This window comes from Puma concolor, chromosome E4, assembly GCF_028749965.1.
Source record: "Puma concolor isolate L17-30 chromosome E4, mPumCon1.1.hap2, whole genome shotgun sequence".
In the NCBI taxonomy this organism is placed as follows: domain Eukaryota; kingdom Metazoa; phylum Chordata; class Mammalia; order Carnivora; family Felidae; genus Puma; species Puma concolor.
In genome coordinates, this window is record NC_141683.1 from 42,898,052 (window position 1) to 42,916,679 (window position 18,628).

The 18,628-nt window shown below is 36.1% G+C and overlaps 1 protein-coding gene across 3 annotated transcripts in view; it reads left to right on the forward strand.

Moving 5' to 3' along the window:
- XPR1 (xenotropic and polytropic retrovirus receptor 1) overlaps positions 1 to 18,024 on the forward strand; it is a 219,836-nt gene extending 201,812 nt beyond the window's left edge. For all 3 annotated transcript variants that reach the window (XM_086693651.1, XM_086693653.1, XM_086693652.1), the window contains 3 exons: positions 3,002 to 3,141; positions 8,702 to 8,923; positions 12,113 to 18,024. In XM_086693651.1, the coding sequence (XP_086549777.1) occupies positions 3,002 to 3,141; positions 8,702 to 8,923; positions 12,113 to 12,173 (423 nt within the window). In that variant the 3' untranslated portion in view covers positions 12,174 to 18,024. The remainder of the gene's footprint in view (positions 1 to 3,001; positions 3,142 to 8,701; positions 8,924 to 12,112) is intronic.
- Positions 18,025 to 18,628: the final 604 nt, after the last annotated feature.

The window sequence follows — 18,628 nt, forward strand, 5'->3', positions numbered from 1 at the left end:
TGCTTAGGTATTCATATCCGTCACTGCCCAACATAGTTCCTGACATATAGTAGACTTAATATTTGTGGAGTCAGTGAATAAATACTTGACTGAATGAGCAAGGCTTTAAAAGCACAAAGGAAAGGAAGTGCCTGACTCCTTCAGCGCATCAAGAAGACTGCTCTTTTCATTTACTTCAGCTGGTTTTTGTTAATGTGGAGTGCCACTGTAGTCTGAAAATATATGGATAATTCCTTAGGAATTATTTTAGGATTTTATCTGTATTTGGGTAGGAGGACCTGAATTAAAAAGTCAAAAGACCAAGAGTATCTTTACTCAAATACTGAAAGAAATTAAACAGTGAACTAGAAATCCTGGTAAGTGAATTCTGATCCCAGGTCTCTCACTAACTAGCGACGTAACTTTAGGCAACTATACTACAGTGTATTCTCTTCTATTAGATTATCTCTTGATCCTTTCCCAGTTCTAAAATTCTGTGATGGGGGGGAATGTATAGATTGGGTCACTAATACTTCCTACTATGTCAAAATGTCATCACTACCTCAAAACTGTACTTTGAAAAGTGTGTAAAAATGTAACACTCAGTTGGTGAGTAGGGAAGGCTGTTTTCACATGTGACGACTGAAGATGGACAGTAGGAGAGTGGGTGCAAAGAAAGAGTCGGGTAACTTCACGTAAGCAAATGAAGACAGAAAAGACGGATCTTTTTTATATAAGCTATAGCAATAATTCCAATGTGCAAATTTGGAATATATGGCCTAGGTACTAGACATATCTTTGTAAATCTCGTTTGAAGAAAAAATCAGGGGACACCTGGCTGGCTCAGTCGGTGGGGCATGTGATTCTTGATCTTGGTGTTATAGGTTCGAGCCCCATGTTGGGTGTAGAGATTACTTTAAAAAAAAAAAAAACTTCAAAAAAAAAAAAAGGAAGGAAGGAAGAAAAGAAATCAGTAATGTTAATAAGGTCAAGTCAGAGAGCAGACATGAGCTTAGGTTAACGATGGCACTTTTGTGCTCACCAGATGCATATGCCTTATTGCTCCTTGTGTTCTTGTCTTACTGAGCCATATAATACATTTACTTCTTATGCTGATTGCTTAGATGAACTGTTTGTATCTTTATATAAATGTTAATCCATGCCTCCTTTTAAATAGTTCTAACTTATTTGTTTCTATGTAATAAAATTAGTGAATAGAGTTTTTCAATCAGTTTCCTTACTGCATATTTTCATGACCCTAGAAAATAAAGTATATGCTTTCCTCCATTATAATTTGCAAATTTATAAGAAAAATGTTCTGTTGGATCACCACATTCCTTTCAATTTTAAAAAGACAAATATTGGAATAAGATTCATTCTCCTTGAAAAGGGAAAAGAAACTTTTGGTGGAGTCCAGTGTAGCTTCATTTAAAACTTAAGAACACAGTTATATGAATCTTGAAATCAGTTCGTAGGAATTAACAGTGCATATTAGTCAGCACCACATCCAGGTCCAGAAAGTATCTTTGTTATCTCCATATTAAAACTTTTCTTTGTCTCATGACCTCATGTTAAGTTATTCCTCCCAAAAGACTTCCATGTTTTTGGTAACATGAGCCCCCACATAGTCAACTGTAGATCAGTTTAAGATGGACTCTTTTTTTTTTTTTTATTTAAAAAAAATTTTTTTTTTCAACATTTATTTATTTTTGGGACAGAGAGAGACAGAGCATGAACGGGGGAGGGGCAGAGAGAGAGGGAGACACAGAATCAGAAACAGGCTCCAGGCTCTGAGCCATCAGCCCAGAGCCTGACGCGGGGCTCGAACTCACGGACCACGAGATCGTGACCTGGCTGAAGTCGGACACTTAACCGACTGCGCCACCCAGGCGCCCCAAGATGGACTCTTAAAGTAACATGAAATTGTAGCTCTTTACTGAAGCCTAATAATGAATTTACTGGATGTGAATTTATCAAAAAACTGCATTATTGCTACATTGGTGGATGGGGAAAGGAACAGAGAGAAATGTAAATATGTTTAAATCTTCATAAGATTTATGATAATAAGCAGTGGATAACATCTACAATTGACTAACCAAGATATAGCAATATATACACATTATTTAGAAATATGGAGGATAAATCCTCGGACAGATAGCTACAAATTTTGAAATTGTCTGTAGAGAATGAGAGGAGAAGATGGCAAGGGGACTGCTTTTTTTTTTTTTTTTTTTAAATAGCCTTCTAACATGACTAGTATTCCTGTGTTAATTTTTTAAAAAAATAAATGCTATGGTGTAATAGAGAGCAGTTCTAGTTTCCAGTTTTTAAATGCATATATTTAAAGAGCTGATTATCCAGAGATTAAGAATGAGCAAATCCATGAATTATAGTTCTGGTCTGTTGGCAGTTTGTGTACTTAAAACTTTTGTGTAGCTAAAATTGGATGCCTAGATACTAGGTACTAGCACTTGAAAAAAATTATTGAATGCTGTCTTTCTCATGTAAAAATAGAACATTCCTTAAATTCAACCATGTGTATGATATCCAAGTTTCATTTTATTTAATGATGTCAAAAAACAAGGCAAAAAACTTCCTTCAAATGCAGAGTGAAGCAATTTGAGAATAAAAGTACAAATGACAGTTAATGAATCTGCTGATCTTTTTGCTATTGAGTCATTATTAGTATGTGATGTACACTTTATAATCTCAGTCAGATCAAGGATCTCATCTGGCTTATATTTCTAGGGTCTAAAAGAGAACATGGTATACAATATGAGAATAAAATATATTTGTTAAGTGATTAATGAAATGCAGTAAAACTTCATTTTGAATATTGTACTATTTATGAGAAAATTAAATTGGTGAGATCTTCTAAAACAGTAAAATAAAAATAAAACCATTTTTCCTCTTTAATCTGTGCTTGTTGTTGGGACATGTGTGAGTCTTGGTGCTGTGACAGGTATGCTTATTTGTGAGAAACATAATGGTAAGTGTACTCAATTTGCTTATTGTTCCTCAGGCCTATTACTACTGTGCCATCATAGAGGATGTGATTCTGCGCTTTGCTTGGACTATCCAAATCTCAATTACCTCCATGACATTGTTGCCTCATTCTGGGGACATCATTGCTACTGTCTTTGCTCCTCTTGAGGTTTTCCGGTAAGCAAACTACCAAAAAGTCTATCAAAGTTTTTTCCCCTAAAAAAACCCCCAGTACTTACAAATTAGAATTCATTAAAACATATACTTGAAAGGCTTAAATTTTCTAACTTTTCTCAAACTTCTCATTAACCTCAGAATTGGGAAATCCTACTTGAAGATCTAAAAGATTAATTCTTGGGAAGTTAAAATAATTACTAATGATGGCTTTTAAGCTTTTTTAGAATTGGGCTCCATTGGAAGGTTCATGAGTGGAAATTGGGAGGTAAAAAGTCTTAAAACAGGGGTGCCTGCCTGGCTCAGTTGGTTGAGTATCTGACTCTTGATTTTGGCTCAGGTCATGATCCCAGGGTCATGGGACTGAGCCCCATGTCTGGCTCCACACTGAGCATGGAGCCTGTCTAAAATTCCCTCTCTCTAACCCTCTGTCCCTCTCCCCCACTTCCTATCTCTCTCTCTCTCTCTCTCTCTCTCTCTCTCTCTCTCTTAAAAAAAAAAAAAAAAGTCTTAGAAATTAAAATTAAAATCTTTTGAGAATCATTATTTGCAATTTGGCATTCTGGGTTATTCAGGAGGCAGCCTTCTCACTGGAAACAATAAAAATTCCAGAGGAATTGTTTTTTAAGCCTTCCTAAAAACATCAGTAATCTAACAAGATAGCCCAAAATCTAAGTAAAAGCAGATACCCTAAAGGTAAGCAAAGCACTAAAGCTAATTTTGCACTAAGTATATTTGCCAGACCTAGCAATTTTGAGATTCAGTTGTGATAACAAGTTCAAATTTGTATGCACCTAATAACATAGCCTAAAAATATGTTAAAAAAAAAAAAAAAAAGCTGACATCGGTAAAAAATAGAAGTAGGTGAATTTACAATTTTAGGGGAAGATTCTAACATACTTTTCTCAGTAATAGTTTAATTAACCAACTTGACCTAATTGACATATATGGAGCACTGCATTCAACTACTAAATACACATTCTTTTATTTGCATGTAGAACATTTACCAAAATTAACCGCATGCTAGGCCGTAAAGTAAGTTTCAACAAATTTCAGAGGACTGAAATCACAAAAAGATAACTGAAAATTTCCAAATGTTTAGAAATCAAGCAATACATGTCTAAATAACCCAGGGGTCAAAGTTGAAATTGTAATGGAAATTTTAAAATATTTTAAACATAATGAAACTGATAATGTGACAGAAGAAAATGCAGCTAAAGCCATGCTTAGAAGGCAATGTACAGCTTTAAGTGTATACATTGGGAAAATATACAGCTTCAAGAAGATTTTATTTTTTTTTATGAAATTTATTGTCAAATTGGTTTCCATACAACACCCAGTGCTCATCCCAAAAGGTGCCCTCCTCAATACCCATCACCCACCCTCCCATCCCTCCCACCCCCCATCAACCCTCAGTTTGTTCTCAGTTCTTAAGAGTCTCTTATGCTTTGGCTTCAAGAAGATTTTAAAACAGCAAATCAAACCCAAATGAAAGTAGAAGGAAGGAAACATAAAGAACAGAAATTAATGGAATAGAAAACAAAGTCGAGAAAATTAACAAGCCAAAGTTAGTTCTTTAAAAAGACGAATAAAATTGATAAATGTCTAAACAAATAACAAAAATCCTCAAGATATATTTTATGCCAGTAAGTTAAAAAATTTACATGGAGGGGTACCTGGGTGGCTCAGTCGGTTAGGCGTCCGACTTTGGCTCAGGTCATGATCTCTCAGTTCGTGAGTTTGAGTCCCATGTCAGGCTCTGTGCCAACAACTCAGAACGTGGAGCCTGCTTCAGATTCTGTGTCTCCCTCTGTCTCTCTCAAAAATAATAAATAACCCTTAAAAATTGACATGGAATGGACAAATTCCTTGAGAAGCACTGTTTATCAAAACCAATAAAATAGAAAATCTGATAGGCTTATATCTGTTAAAGAAATTATATTCATATTAAACTTCTCATGAGGAAAATGGTAGGCCCAAGGAATTCCTCCAGAAATATGAGGAAATGTTACCAGTTTTACACAAAACTCTTCCAGAGAAAAGAGGCAATAAAGGGAACACTTCCCAGTTCCATTTTGTCCAACCAGCATGGCTTTGATCTCTAAACCTAGGAGGACATTCCAAGGAAGACCAGTCTGTCTCTTGTAAAGAAATGCAAAACTCCTGAAGAAAATATTAGCTAGTGAATCCAACAGTATATAAAAAGCGTAGTACATCATAGCATAGTACATTGCAAGTTAGTTTCATTCTAGGAATGTGAGATTTAATATTCAAAAATCACTAACATTTAAAAATTAATCTGTGTTAACTCACCACATTAACAGAATAAAGGGAGAAAAATCTTCAGATATGTAGAAAACAATACTGAGAAAAGTCAATACTTGTTCATAAATAATTTAAAGATTATCTACAAAAAACATAAATAAGGTCATATTTAATGGGAAAACACTGTAAGCTCTCCCTTGAGATCAGGAATGAGATTATTATGCCTGCTGTTACTTGTTTTTAACAACATACTGAAAATATAGGTAGTGCATTGGGGAGACAGTGTAAGAATTAGAAAGGAAAAAATAAAACTAATTACTCACCCATGACATGATTGCATATGCAGAAAATTCAAAAGAATTTACACAAAAGCTTTAAAATAAGCATAGCTATGTCCCTGAATATAAGGTTAATATAAATAAAAATGTAATGTTCTAACAAACAGTCCCAAGCAACTAGAAAATGAAATTTTAGCAAACATACCACTGTGAGTTGCATCAGAATATATCAAATACCTAGGAATAAATTTAATGAATGATTATGTGTATGAAAATTGACAAGCCAGTTCTATAATTTACATGGAAACAGTAAGGATCAAGAATAGCCAAGACTAGGGGCACTTGGGTGACTCAGTTGGTTGAGCATCCAACCTCAGCTCAGGTCATGATCTCGTGGTTCATGAGTTTGAGCCCCATGTCAGGCTCTCTGCTGACAACTCAGAGCCTGGAGCCTGCTTCAGATTCTGTTTTTCCCTCTCTCTCTGCCCCTCCCCTGCTCATGTTCTGTCTCTCTGTCTCTCAAAAATGAATAAACATTAAAAAAAAAAAAAAAAGAGTAGCCAAGACTATGCTGAAAAGAAAAAAGGTATAGGACTTATACTCTCAAATATCAAGACTTCCTATGTAGCCACTGTAATTAAAACAGTGTCTAGTGTTAGTGAAAGAATAGACAAATGGTCCACTGGAACAGAATAGGGAGTCCAGAAACAGTTCCACACATACATTGACATTACCTGATTTATGACAAAAGTGACTAAATAATAGTGGAGAAAAAGAGGTTCTTTAGTAAGTGATATTGAATCAACTGAGCTGGCTATCCATATGGGGGGAAAATGAACCTTGACTCTCACCGCATACTGTATACAAAATCTATTCCATCGCAGAACTAAATATGAAAGTTATGGGGCACCTGGGTGGCTCAGTCAGATTAAGCATTTGACTTTGACTCAGGTCGTGATCTCACAGTTTGTGAGTTCAAGCCCTGCCATTGGGCTCTCCCCTGTCAGCAACAGAGCCCACTTTGGGTGCTCTTTCTCCCTGTCTCTCTCTCTCTCTCTCTCTCTCTCTCTCTCTCTCTCTCTCTCTCTGCCTCCTGTCTCTCTCTCAAAAATAAGTAAACATTAGAAATAAATGAATGCATGAATGAATAAGAAAGATAAATCAATAAGAAAGGTAAATCAGTAAACTCTCTAGAACATAGGACGGCACCTAAAGGCAGCTTTGGGGGTGTGATAATGTTATATTTTTTTTATTTCTGAGTGGTAATTATAAAGTGTGATCACTTTATAATAACCAGGTTGCACACTTTTGTATATCTATAGTATACTTGAATTAAAATGCTTATTTTTTTAAAAAAGCAGCCCCCAAAAAAAGGATTATCGTCAAAGAAGTAGCAGTTTAACAGCTGACTTCTCAAAAGTAACAATGAAAACCAGAAGTCGTTAAAATGATATTTTCAGAGGCCCCTGGGTGGCTCAGTTAAGCATCTGACTCTTGAGCTCAGCTCGGGTCTTGATCCCAGGGTCATAAGTAAAAGCCCCACATTGGGCTCCATGCTGGTCATGGAGCGTACTTAAAGAAAGTATAAAATGATATTTTCAATGTGCTGAAAGAAAACAATTGCCTACCTAGAACTCTTTATCCACTGAAAATACCTTTCACAAGTGAAAATGAAATAAAGATATTTTCAGACGTGTATAGCATTCCTCTGAGTCAGGATGGGCACATCTATCAGGGTGGTCTGATAAAATAAGACAGCGTCTGGAAACTGTGCTTGCTGCTGTCAGTACTTTCTCCAAACCATGTGTCAACCCCTCTTCTTCACTTTCCCAAATCTCTAGGTCTAGGACCTGAAATTCTCCATCACTACAAGACCTACTCCCTTCCCACTTCTTTCTCTTCCACATATGATGCTGCTTTATAAATTGGAAAAAAAAAAAAATGTTTTTTTATAGATAAAAAAAAATTCCGTTTTGAGGTTCTTATTTCATTTTTCCTTTAAAATTATCTGCTTAATAATAGACTCAGATGTTCTATCACCCATTTAAAACAAAAGCAAGGAGCCTCCTTTGAATCTACTTTCCTCCTCCAATTCATGCCCATTTCTGTCTCCTTTACAACAAAACTCTTCAAAAGATGTCTGTACTTGCTGTCTCCACTCTCACACTCCTCCCCCATTCTCCCTTTAATTCAACTCGTCTTTTTTCCCAATACTCAAACTAAATTGCTTGTGTTAATAATCTTGTGTTAATAATAACAGTAATAATAACAATAGCAGCAAACATGTATTGCCCACTATGTGCCTGGCACTGTTCTGAGCCCTTTATGTGTAAAAACTTATTGACTCCTCCGAACAATCTTATGAGGTAGATACTGTTACTCTCCCACGTTACTCATGACACTGAAGCATAGGTTAAGTAACTCATCCAAGGTCATTACACCTAGGAAATGATGGAGTCATGATTTGAATCTAGACAGTCGTTCAGAATCCATGCTCTTGTATCATACTGCCTCTTTGTTTTGCTAAATCCAGTGTCTGTTCTTGGTACTGACCTTACTTTACTTTTTTCACGTCATTTCTCAGAAGCCAAACTCCTATGTCTCCCTGGCTATTCCTTCTTAACTCCTTTACTGGTTCTTCTTCCTCTTCCCAAATTATAAATGTTGGGAGTGTTCCAGGGTTGAATCCTCTGCCCTCTTCTTTCCTCCACTTACATTTTTCTTAATCCCATGACTTGAAATAACTGTCTTTATGCAGTCTCCAGCCCTAGACTCTGCCATGAACTGCAGACACATAGCCATCCCGCTGCTGTATTTTCCCCTTGGAATTTTCCTTTTGTCTATACCGTTCTTATTCCCTCCCCTCCCCACCACACCATCTTTTCCTGTTTTAATATTCTAACCTTTAATTCCTTGTTTTTGTTTCTTGAATGGACACTTGATACACTGGGAGGTTTACAGGTTACAACAGTATGTTCAAATTTTATAAGTAATTTACCTACCTACCCTATTTTGCTAAGGCGATTTGTATGGAACTTCTTCCGCCTGGAGAATGAACATCTGAATAACTGTGGTGAATTCCGTGCCGTGCGGGACATTTCTGTGGCTCCTCTGAATGCAGATGACCAGACACTCCTAGAACAGATGATGGACCAGGATGATGGGGTTCGAAACCGCCAGAAAAACCGTCCGTGGAAGTATAACCAGAGCATATCCCTGCGCCGGCCTCGCCTCGCTTCTCAGTATGTATGGCTTCCGCTTTTCTGAAAGGAATTTCCTTCAGGTGTTAGTACTGGTTAACAATTAAGCTAAGATGGTATCAGGTTGAACCACATGAATTTACTGGCATTCAACCATTTTAATTCCTCTACATTATCTTTCATCAAAAAATTGAAGTGAATATGGCCCCTGCTTATAGAGTGGTTATGATGGGATTTAGACCAGTTTCCTCACAGGAAGAGCTCTTATATATGAATAGCTTATATAAATATAAGCCATTGTGTTTATTTTCTTACTAAATACCCACAGCAGTATTTGTATAAGTCATTGACTTTGTATGATCCTAAAAGGAACAATAATGTAGAATATATTGTGGCTGCATTTGTAGTCTAGAGATTTCACAGTGGATGGGAATGACGTTGAGCATGAGCAGTTTTCTAAAGGATAAGAGAGTGCTTGACTAGGCCAGAGGCACAGGATGAAAACATAAGGGTAGAAATGAGGGGCAGAGAGAAAACCCATGTGACTAGAACTAGAGTAAGAAAATTTAGCCGAATAGATGAAGTATAATTGTAAAAGGCTGGAAAAAACAAGCTTGATCCTATAGGCAGGAAGGAGTCAGAGAATTTTTTTCATGCAAGAATGACAGGAAAGTAGTATTTTCATGAGTTTTAATGGCACTGTTCAAAATATGTTGGGAAAGGGGACACTAAAGGCCAGAATACCAACTGGAAGTCCCCTGCAGTATTCTTACATATCAGACATTGAGGACTTGGGTTAGGATGCTTTACAGTAGGACTAAAAATAATAGAAGGAGATGTTTTAGAGGAAGTAAAAAAAAAAAAAAAAAAAAGAAAAATAGGAGGTGGTAATAGTAACCCATAGGTAGAAGGGGGCAGAGTACAAATTGCTCAGGCTTCAAATAGAATTTGGAAGTTCTCTGAAGAAGACAAAGTACAGAAAAGGAGGGCAGAAAACAGGAAGCTAAGCCTGAGGAAACACGGGCAAGAGAAAAAAGAAGTAAAGGATTGGGAAAGGAATGGACAGGGAGGTGAGTGGGAAGAACATCAAAACAAAGCATGATAGATTATAGTGAGGAAGTAGAGTTTGAAGCAGGAGGAGGGGCACTAGGGGTTGGTAGGTGGGGTCAGCAGGGTAAGTGCTGAAAAGAACTGGAGGACTGGGCAGTTGTCTCATTGAGCTACTAAATGTGGATGGCTGATCCTTATTAGTCACCAGCAGAGGGCAGTCTACACATATGTTATTTCTGCTTCAGAAACCAGGAAGCTTTTTGGCACTAGATTATGACGTTCAGTTTCAGGTGTCAAGTGGAAAAACACTGAGATATTAGATTGCAACCAGAAGATGTTTAAAACAATGGAACAGAGGGGTACTTGGGTGGCACACTCGGTTAAGCACCCACTCTTGTTTTCAGTTCAGGTTATGATCTCATGGTTCGTGAGATCAGGTTCCTCACTGACTGTGGAGCTTGCTTAGGATTCTGTCTCCCCCTGTGTCCCTCCTCCCACTTACGCTCTCTCGCTCTCCCTAAAATAAATAAAAACTTAAAAAACAATGGAACAGGTTATGTGCAATGGAGAGAGCAGAGAATCTAAAATAAATTCTGAATTTGAGTACAGACTTTATGACTCACGCAACCTTTAGCACACTCTTTACCTTTTTGAACGTCAGTTTTCCACCTCTGTCAAGTGGGAGTAATAATACCCACTTCACAAAGTACCACTTGTACCTCATAGGACTTATGAATTTAAAAGTATCTTAACATTATCTTATCCCACTTTTCATCTAGTAGAAGAATCTCTTCTAATGCATCCTGATGAGATGGTCATTATGCTGATTGACAGTTGTCAATGATAATGAAGTTTATATAGATGGGGCACCTGATTTTATTATTGGATGGTTATTGTGGCTAATAGCTTATGTTGGGCTGAAATATGCTTCACTGTAACTTCAACCAGTTGATGCTAGTTCTAACAACTTTCTAACATAACTTCCTCCCTCTGCTACATTGTACTTAGTCAACTTTTTGGAGACAAATGTCATGCCTCTCCTTAGGTCTTCTCTTTTGCTAGCTTACTCACCTTGTTTCATGTGTACCTCAAATGGCAGTATTTCTATCAACCTCATCATAATTTGTTTAATACTTTGCTGATGTTTATTTCATCCATTTTCTCACTTGATATTGACACTATCTCCATGAGGTAAAAGTACTATTATATAAATAGGTATTATTATTCCTGCTTTACAGAGATGAAAATTAACACTCCAAAAGTTACATCATACAGAGTCAATACTCAAACTCAGGTCTTTTCCTTTTATTTTTATTTAAGTATAAACATACAGTGTTATATTAGTTTCAGGTGTACAATATAGTGATTCAACATTTCCATGCATTACTCAGCACTCATCACAATAAGTGTACTTTTAATCCCCTTTATCTATCTCACCCCTCCTTCCACCCACCTCCTCTCTGGCAATCAGCAGTTTGTTCTCTATAAGAGTCTGGTTTTTTTGTTTGTGTTCTTTTTTTTTTTTTTTTTTTTTTTTACATTGTTCACTTGTTTTGTTTCTTAAATTCCATATGTGAGTGAAATCATATGGTATTTGTCTTTCTCTGATTTATTTCACTTAGCATCATACCCTCTAGGTCCATCCATGTTGTTGCAAATGGTTAAGATTTCATTATTTTTTTATGGCTGATCAACTCAGATCTTCTCATTTTGGATAATTTCTCTCTCTGTTGCACATGACCTGCCATTTTTCTTTTTACCTTCCTCTGGTTGCAGTCTATTTTCTTAATGTTTTTCCAATAATACCTGAAATTGAATATGAAACTCCAAGAATAGTACATCTAGTGCAGTATATAATGCCCTTTTACAATGTATTTTTTTTAATGTTTGTTTATTTTTTGAGAAAGAGCAGAGAGAGAGAGCAGGCAGGGGAGAGATAGAGAAAGGAGACACAGAATCTGAAGCAGGCTCCAGGCTCGGAGCTGTCAGCATAGAGCCCAATGTGGGGCTCGAACTCATGAACTGTGAGATTGTGACCTGAACTGAAGTCGGACACTTAACCTAGTGAGCCACCCAGGCGCCCCTACAATGTGTTTTTAATGGTGGTAAGATTGGAAATGTATCCAATACCATGACATGTTTGTATTTTAATAATGGACTATGTGCTTTTTTTCCCCCTAGATCCAAGGCTCGTGACACTAAGGTATTGATAGAAGACACAGATGATGAAGCTAACACTTGAAGCCTCTGGTCTAGTTTAACATCTTTGGTTTTCCTACTCTACAATTCTTTCTTCGACCAACGCAACCTCTAGTACCTTTCCAGCCGAAAACAGGAGAAGACACATAACACATTTTCCGAGCTCTTCCAGATCGGATCCTATGGACTCCAAACAAGCTCACTGTGTTTCTTTTCTTTTCTTCTGGTTTAATTTTCATTTTCTATTTTTAAAACAAATATTTACTTCATTTTGCCAATCAGAGGACATTTTAAGGAACAAAAACATAGTATCTTATGGATTGTTTACAATCACAAGGACACAGATACCTATCAGGATGAAGAACAGGCATTGCAAGGACCTCTGATGGGACGGTACCGAGATACCTCGGCTTCCGCTTGGCCCGGTTTTGACTGGTTGAAACCGGACATTGGTTTTTAACTTTTTTGTCCGTTTATGTGGAGAATTTTTTCCTTTCCTTCATACCCAGCGCAAAAGCACTGGCTGCACTTGCAGGGAAAGTGCAACTTAGAGCAGTACCTTCATTCACGAAGCTACTTTTTAATTTGATGTAACTTTTCTTATTTTGGGGAGGGTTGCTGGGTGGGTGGGAAATATGATGTATTTGTTGCATATAGTTTTCTCATTATTTATGAAACTTAACCATAAAAGAATGATATAACTCCTGTGCAATGAAGGTGGTAACAGTGAAAGAAGACAGGGGAAACTAATGTTGGACCGCATTTGAGGGTTTAGTCCACAATACCTCTTTCATGAGATAACTTGCACCACTTTGACTTTGATTTTTCTTTCTTTCTTTTTTTTTTTTTAATTTTAAGCCAAAGTTTTATTACTGAGTTTTTAAGTTGCTGCTGCTTTAGAATCCTGAGCATGTCTCTCCTAACAAAGCATCTATATACTTCCACACAACTGGTTGAAATTTTTTAAGAGGTCTGATACTTTTTTGTTTAAGGAACAGATGTGGAATATATTTGCCCATACTCCAACCATAACAACTGAAGTTATGCCTTATTAAGCTTCAGCATTTAGGGTAATTGAAACCTTTCCTAACTCTGAGTTAGAAGATAAAGCTATTTCAGAGACTGCCTACACTTTTGTTGGATATTTTTTCATCTGGACTCACTACTTTAGCCAAAATTTGATCAAATTGAAAGTCTGTCTTGGGGAAACCGTATATTTGAGAGCAAAGAACAAATAATCCTTCCTCTTTCACATTACATTAATAAAACAGACCTTGGCAGCCATTTCTCCCAGCAGTTTTAAAGGATAAATATTGTATTTCATGCCCTCCTGTGAGAGAAAGCCTGCTTTTAAGATTTTGGGGGTCTAAACTTGGGTCATAAACAAAAAATACATTTCTTAGACATTTCAGACTCTCATGGTTTGTGCACAATGCCCATTTTTACTTCCTTGTCTAATTTCTTTCCTGTTTTCCTAAATCATCCAAATAAGCCCCAACCTTAAAGGATTTTACTTTCTTGAATGTGGTTGGCACTAAATTGAGCGTTTTGTTATCTATCAAAATTAATATGAATTCCAGGAAAAAGTGAAGTGTGTTTTAATCCTCCCATCCCCCTAGATCCAGTTGAAGATTCCAGCATCAACATCAGTGGATTCGTGAAAGTAAATTACTTCTGTCGTTTTGACGAGAGACAAATGAGCTGTTATCACTTCCTTAGTCTTAAACACGTGGGTGTTACCCATTAATAAGCCCCTTTTGTCATCTGCCTTTCTGCCATGTATTGTAGGTCTTCACTCATACCTGTCGTGATCCAGTAGGTTATATTCAAGTCAACTGTTACTGCCAAAATTCCATCCACTATTTGTTAACTGACAAATAGTTCGTTTCCAAAGGAGTTTATTCCAGTTTTATTCTGATAAACTTCCAAATTTTTTCCCTTTCCAAATTGAGATTTTTTTCTGAAAAATCATACAAAATTTTGGCTTTTGTTGTTTTTTTATGTTTTGCCAAGCAATGTTTGTTGGCCCAAAAACTGAAGCGGAATAGTTTAATTACCTCTCTTTTTTTTTTTTTTTTTTTTTAGTTTAAATAAATTGGATCATCATAATCAGTGGTAACAATTTAGTGACCCAAAATAGATTAAAGGTTGCATTATTTATACTTGGGATTTTTTTTTTTCTATTTTGTTTTTGTACTTTAAAACTATGGGGGAAATATCACTGGTCTGTCGAGAAATAACAGTAATTATTACTGAGTTAGATAAGTCCAGTGGACCAGTCATTTCTTGTACAAATAAAACTGGTGGTACTAATTAATGTGTATCCAGAGCAATTTGAATTGTCAACTTCATTTTCTATTATTAGTAAAACTATATAATGACACACATGAAGTCTTACAGTTGACTTTTGGTATTTGAACTCCCCAGTGTTTTTATTTCAGTGTATCCTATGGCCAATTTGGTCTTTTTTCAATTGTTACAATCCTAGGCCCTAATCAGTATTATTTTTTCACAGATAATACAATGTTAGAATTCCTTTTCTGATATGTTTGTCCTATAAGCGTAGTCTATTCAAGAATGATAAGATTTCTGTAACTTTCAGCTTACCATGACAGATGCTCAAATAAGTATTGAAACACACAGCTTCGTTTTCCTCCTAAAGCTGTAAAGAGAAAAGAGGGCTATTCCTCATCAAGAGGAAGAGTTTGGGAGACAGAATATACATTTAAATTTTTTTCTTTGAAAAAAAAGGCAATGTACATTTTTCTCTTCTAAATTGTATATGCCCTAGCAGTTGCCAATGCTGTGTCCTACCTAATATTTTATTGGAGGCGTCTGTACACTGAAACTCTTAGAACTCTTAGGAAATTAATATCACAGGGTCATTTTAAAGGAGCAGCAATCTAACCAAAGGTAAAACTTTATCTGATTTTAGGTTTGGAAATTCTAGTTTTATTTTATTTGAGAATCAATTTATGTCATCAGTTTAAATACTCCCCAAAGGAATGAAAAGGAAGTATATATAAAAGAATAAAGTTCGTTGACATGTGTAAAGAAATTGGAAGACCCAGAAAAAATGGCTTATTTTCTACTCACAAGTATGCACCTATACTTAAGCCTGCCTATGCCATTAGAATGGAATGAATAGTTGATGGTTTCATGCCATACAGAGAGACAATAAAATGATCAAAAATTAAGTCATTGTTAATTGGGTTATAATGGTAATTTTTAAATTTGGAAAGAAGTTGAAAACCCATAAACAACTTACTTTCCTAGTGTCTCATTTTTCTTAAGAAAGCTGCTTAACTTCAGATTCAGAAGCAATGATGTGAGAGAATGCCTGACACCTCATCAGTAACCTATATGGACCCTTAAAGAAGGACCTAGTCCCTAGGATCCATAACTCCCCCAAATTTTCAACATGAGAGTTTTAAGATTTTAACAGATTTTACCAGAAGTAAGTTGTGGATATATGGTATCCTTTCACCATGGTTTGGTCAAAGTACATTCATGATAATGAGAAAGCAGTTCATCCTTTCTTAACAAGTGAAATAAAACAAGTTAAGAATAAAAAAAAGTGACATCACTGAGTTGTACAGGCATCAGATTAACAGACATTTAGTTGAAGAAAAATAAAATAATTGTGGAGATAGCAGAGAGGAGCAGGAAGACGTTGGATCCTGGCAGCAAGAAGCAGGACAGTTAGGAAAGTGTGTGAGCTCAGTGGCATTGGTGATGCCTCGCTGTTTCTCCTCTCAGTGGTTATGTTGCTGGTAGAGACCTGCCTTTATTTTCCCATCATTTTTCATTATTTTGCATTATTCAATAAATGGTTCTTTATGCCCAAATGCAATTTTCTAAGCAATAACTGAAAACTTACTGGTTTAAGGAAAATAATTGAGAAAATAACCATATCCATGGCATTATTTTATTCAAAAACTTATTATTCTCTGAAGTGATTACACTTTGATAAACAGATTTCAGATTATGATTCTCCTTAATTTGCATGAAAGTTGCCTGTCTTAGAAAATAAGTACTTCTTGCTATATAGCATATTTAAATTTTTTAAATTAAGATTGCTTCTCAGATTCAAAAAAAAAAAAAAAGTTCAATCTATGGCCTTTTCAACTACAAAATCGTCACAGTTTTCTCAAACCTAATAAAAAAGCCAGCATCATTACATATAAGATCTGTAGTCACTAGGTTAAGACAATACAAATTATGGTAGAACTTGAGAAAATGGTGAAGAAGAATCAAATTTACCAGCTTAGTTCATTTTATGATGCATCTAAATTTTATTTCTTGATTATGATGATTAGGAGAGTTAGAGTTAAAATGAGATTTTATAAATTACTTCACACATTTCTACATTTTAGGTGTCCATCTTGGTAGTAAATCTTAAAAGCTAACTTTCTGCCTTATATTTTCAATCTATATATACAGTGTCAGAGCACAGTGATAATGTGGGATAGAATTGATTATATTAGAGCATAAGACATTTGTAATGGTCAGTGCTACAAACCAATAATTTAACTGGCATTAAACCACATCTACTCACCAAACATGAACAAGTAAAATAATCTCATTAGATTGGGAAGAGTTTAATTTAAGTGATGAGAGGTTTGCCTGGGATTGGAGATGAGCCTGCTGATTGGTACAGTTCATAATGGCCTTTCTTACATAAGTTGGCAAAACTCTGATAGCTGAGTTGCCCCTTAAGAATCTTCCAGAATATATTTGCATACTTATGGTGGAAGAGGAAGTGAGAGGGACAAGATGAGAGTTTCCCCTGAAGTGAAGAGAAACATTATACTAATTTTCATCTAAAGTATGTTTCCTTGTGGCAGACCTTTGGTTTATTTTATTAGTATATCAGAGCCACCTTCAGTTTTTTATGGTGCCATCAACCTAAGGAGGACAATCAAATAACCAATTGTTTGCCTTGGATTTAGTGTGTCTGCTAATTACAGTCTCATCTTGTATACCTTCAAACCAGTTACTTGACTAAACTTCCACCATATTACCTTAGTTCTATGCCCTTTCCTCTGTACAACCGCAAATCAGAGGGGAGACTTAGTACCAGAAAGGTGTGGACTTCTAAGAAAAAGCAAGGATTCCACCTCACTACCGAAACTTCCTGAAGTTCCTACCCAAATGTCCCTGATTGTCCTGTGGCAACACCAGCATGGTGGGAATAGGGAGAAAGATTGTAAGGAATCCTGAAAGAATCCTGTAATTGGTCATGACATTGTTATTCTTTTGAACTGTAAAGTAAAATTGTGAGCCACTCACATTTGCAAAAAAAAGCAGAATTCAAGCTTTATCACATTGTTAAGATTAATTTCTTGCTATATTCTGGATTAGCACAGAAGCTTGTATCAAGACTATTTAGGAGGGGAATAGGGTGTAAAATGTATCTGTCTTTTCAAACCCTCTCCCTCTAGTCATGTTTCCTTCACCCCCTACCACATTGTGTTGGTCAAATGATACTATCTATGAAACCCTGAGCTATAGTTGTCAAAAGTAACTGGAATGTGATTAGTTCTCTGTGGGTGCTTCTTTCCCTCTTTTTTCTCCCTTGCTTTCTTTCTTACTCTCTCCACTCTGGTAAATGGAAAAGGTGACGTCAAAGAATTGATGCTTGCTTGGACTCATGTTGTATCTGTGACTATGCTATTAGCTGTCTCCTTTTTCCTTATATGGGTAGAATTCTTATGACGTGTGGAGTTCCCTTCTTGATAAGTAGGTTAAATGCACAATGTGGTACTGTTTTATAGTTTCTAGATGGTTGTATAAAGCAAAAAGTTAATGTGGTTTTGTGTTTTTAAAAGAAAATAAGTGATTGGTTACAAACTCTGTCCTTTTTTCATTATTACAAGCTCTGTTTTCCAACAGTTTGCTGACTCCTTTGTCATTGGTGAATGGCTTGTGTGATTGTGTTTTTCTCTCTGGGTTTCTTGGATTCCTGAACATGATTCTTCTAACTTGGACTAACTTGTAGGAGGGTTTAGGGCAAACAGACTTCAAGGGTGAAAAAATTTTTAACTCTTACTAAATTAAAAAATAATCTTAAATGGCCTTTTTTCTTTAGATAATATTAGGCATCTAATGGATTGATGCAACATGTCTTTTTTTGATATACACAGAATCTCAAGTATTAGGTGAAATGATATGTTGTATTTTGGAGAGCTGGACTCCTGTTACCACTACATATCCATGTAGAAAGGAGACAGTAGCTGTAGGGCGATGAGATTGGATGGCTTTTCTAAGTGTCATTGATGCCTACAGAAGGATAATAAACAGCTGAGGGCAAGTACCAGACAATTGAAAGCCAAATGTGGAAACAGAGGGCCTCTTTAGTTGCATACAAAGTTCATTTCGTACAGTGGAAGACAAAGAGAAAGGAAGAGAAAATGAAGACCAAGCCAGAACTTAATAGAGTTACAGAATTTCAGACAGTTACACAACCAAGGCAGGTCTGTTATGCAAGGTCAGTGT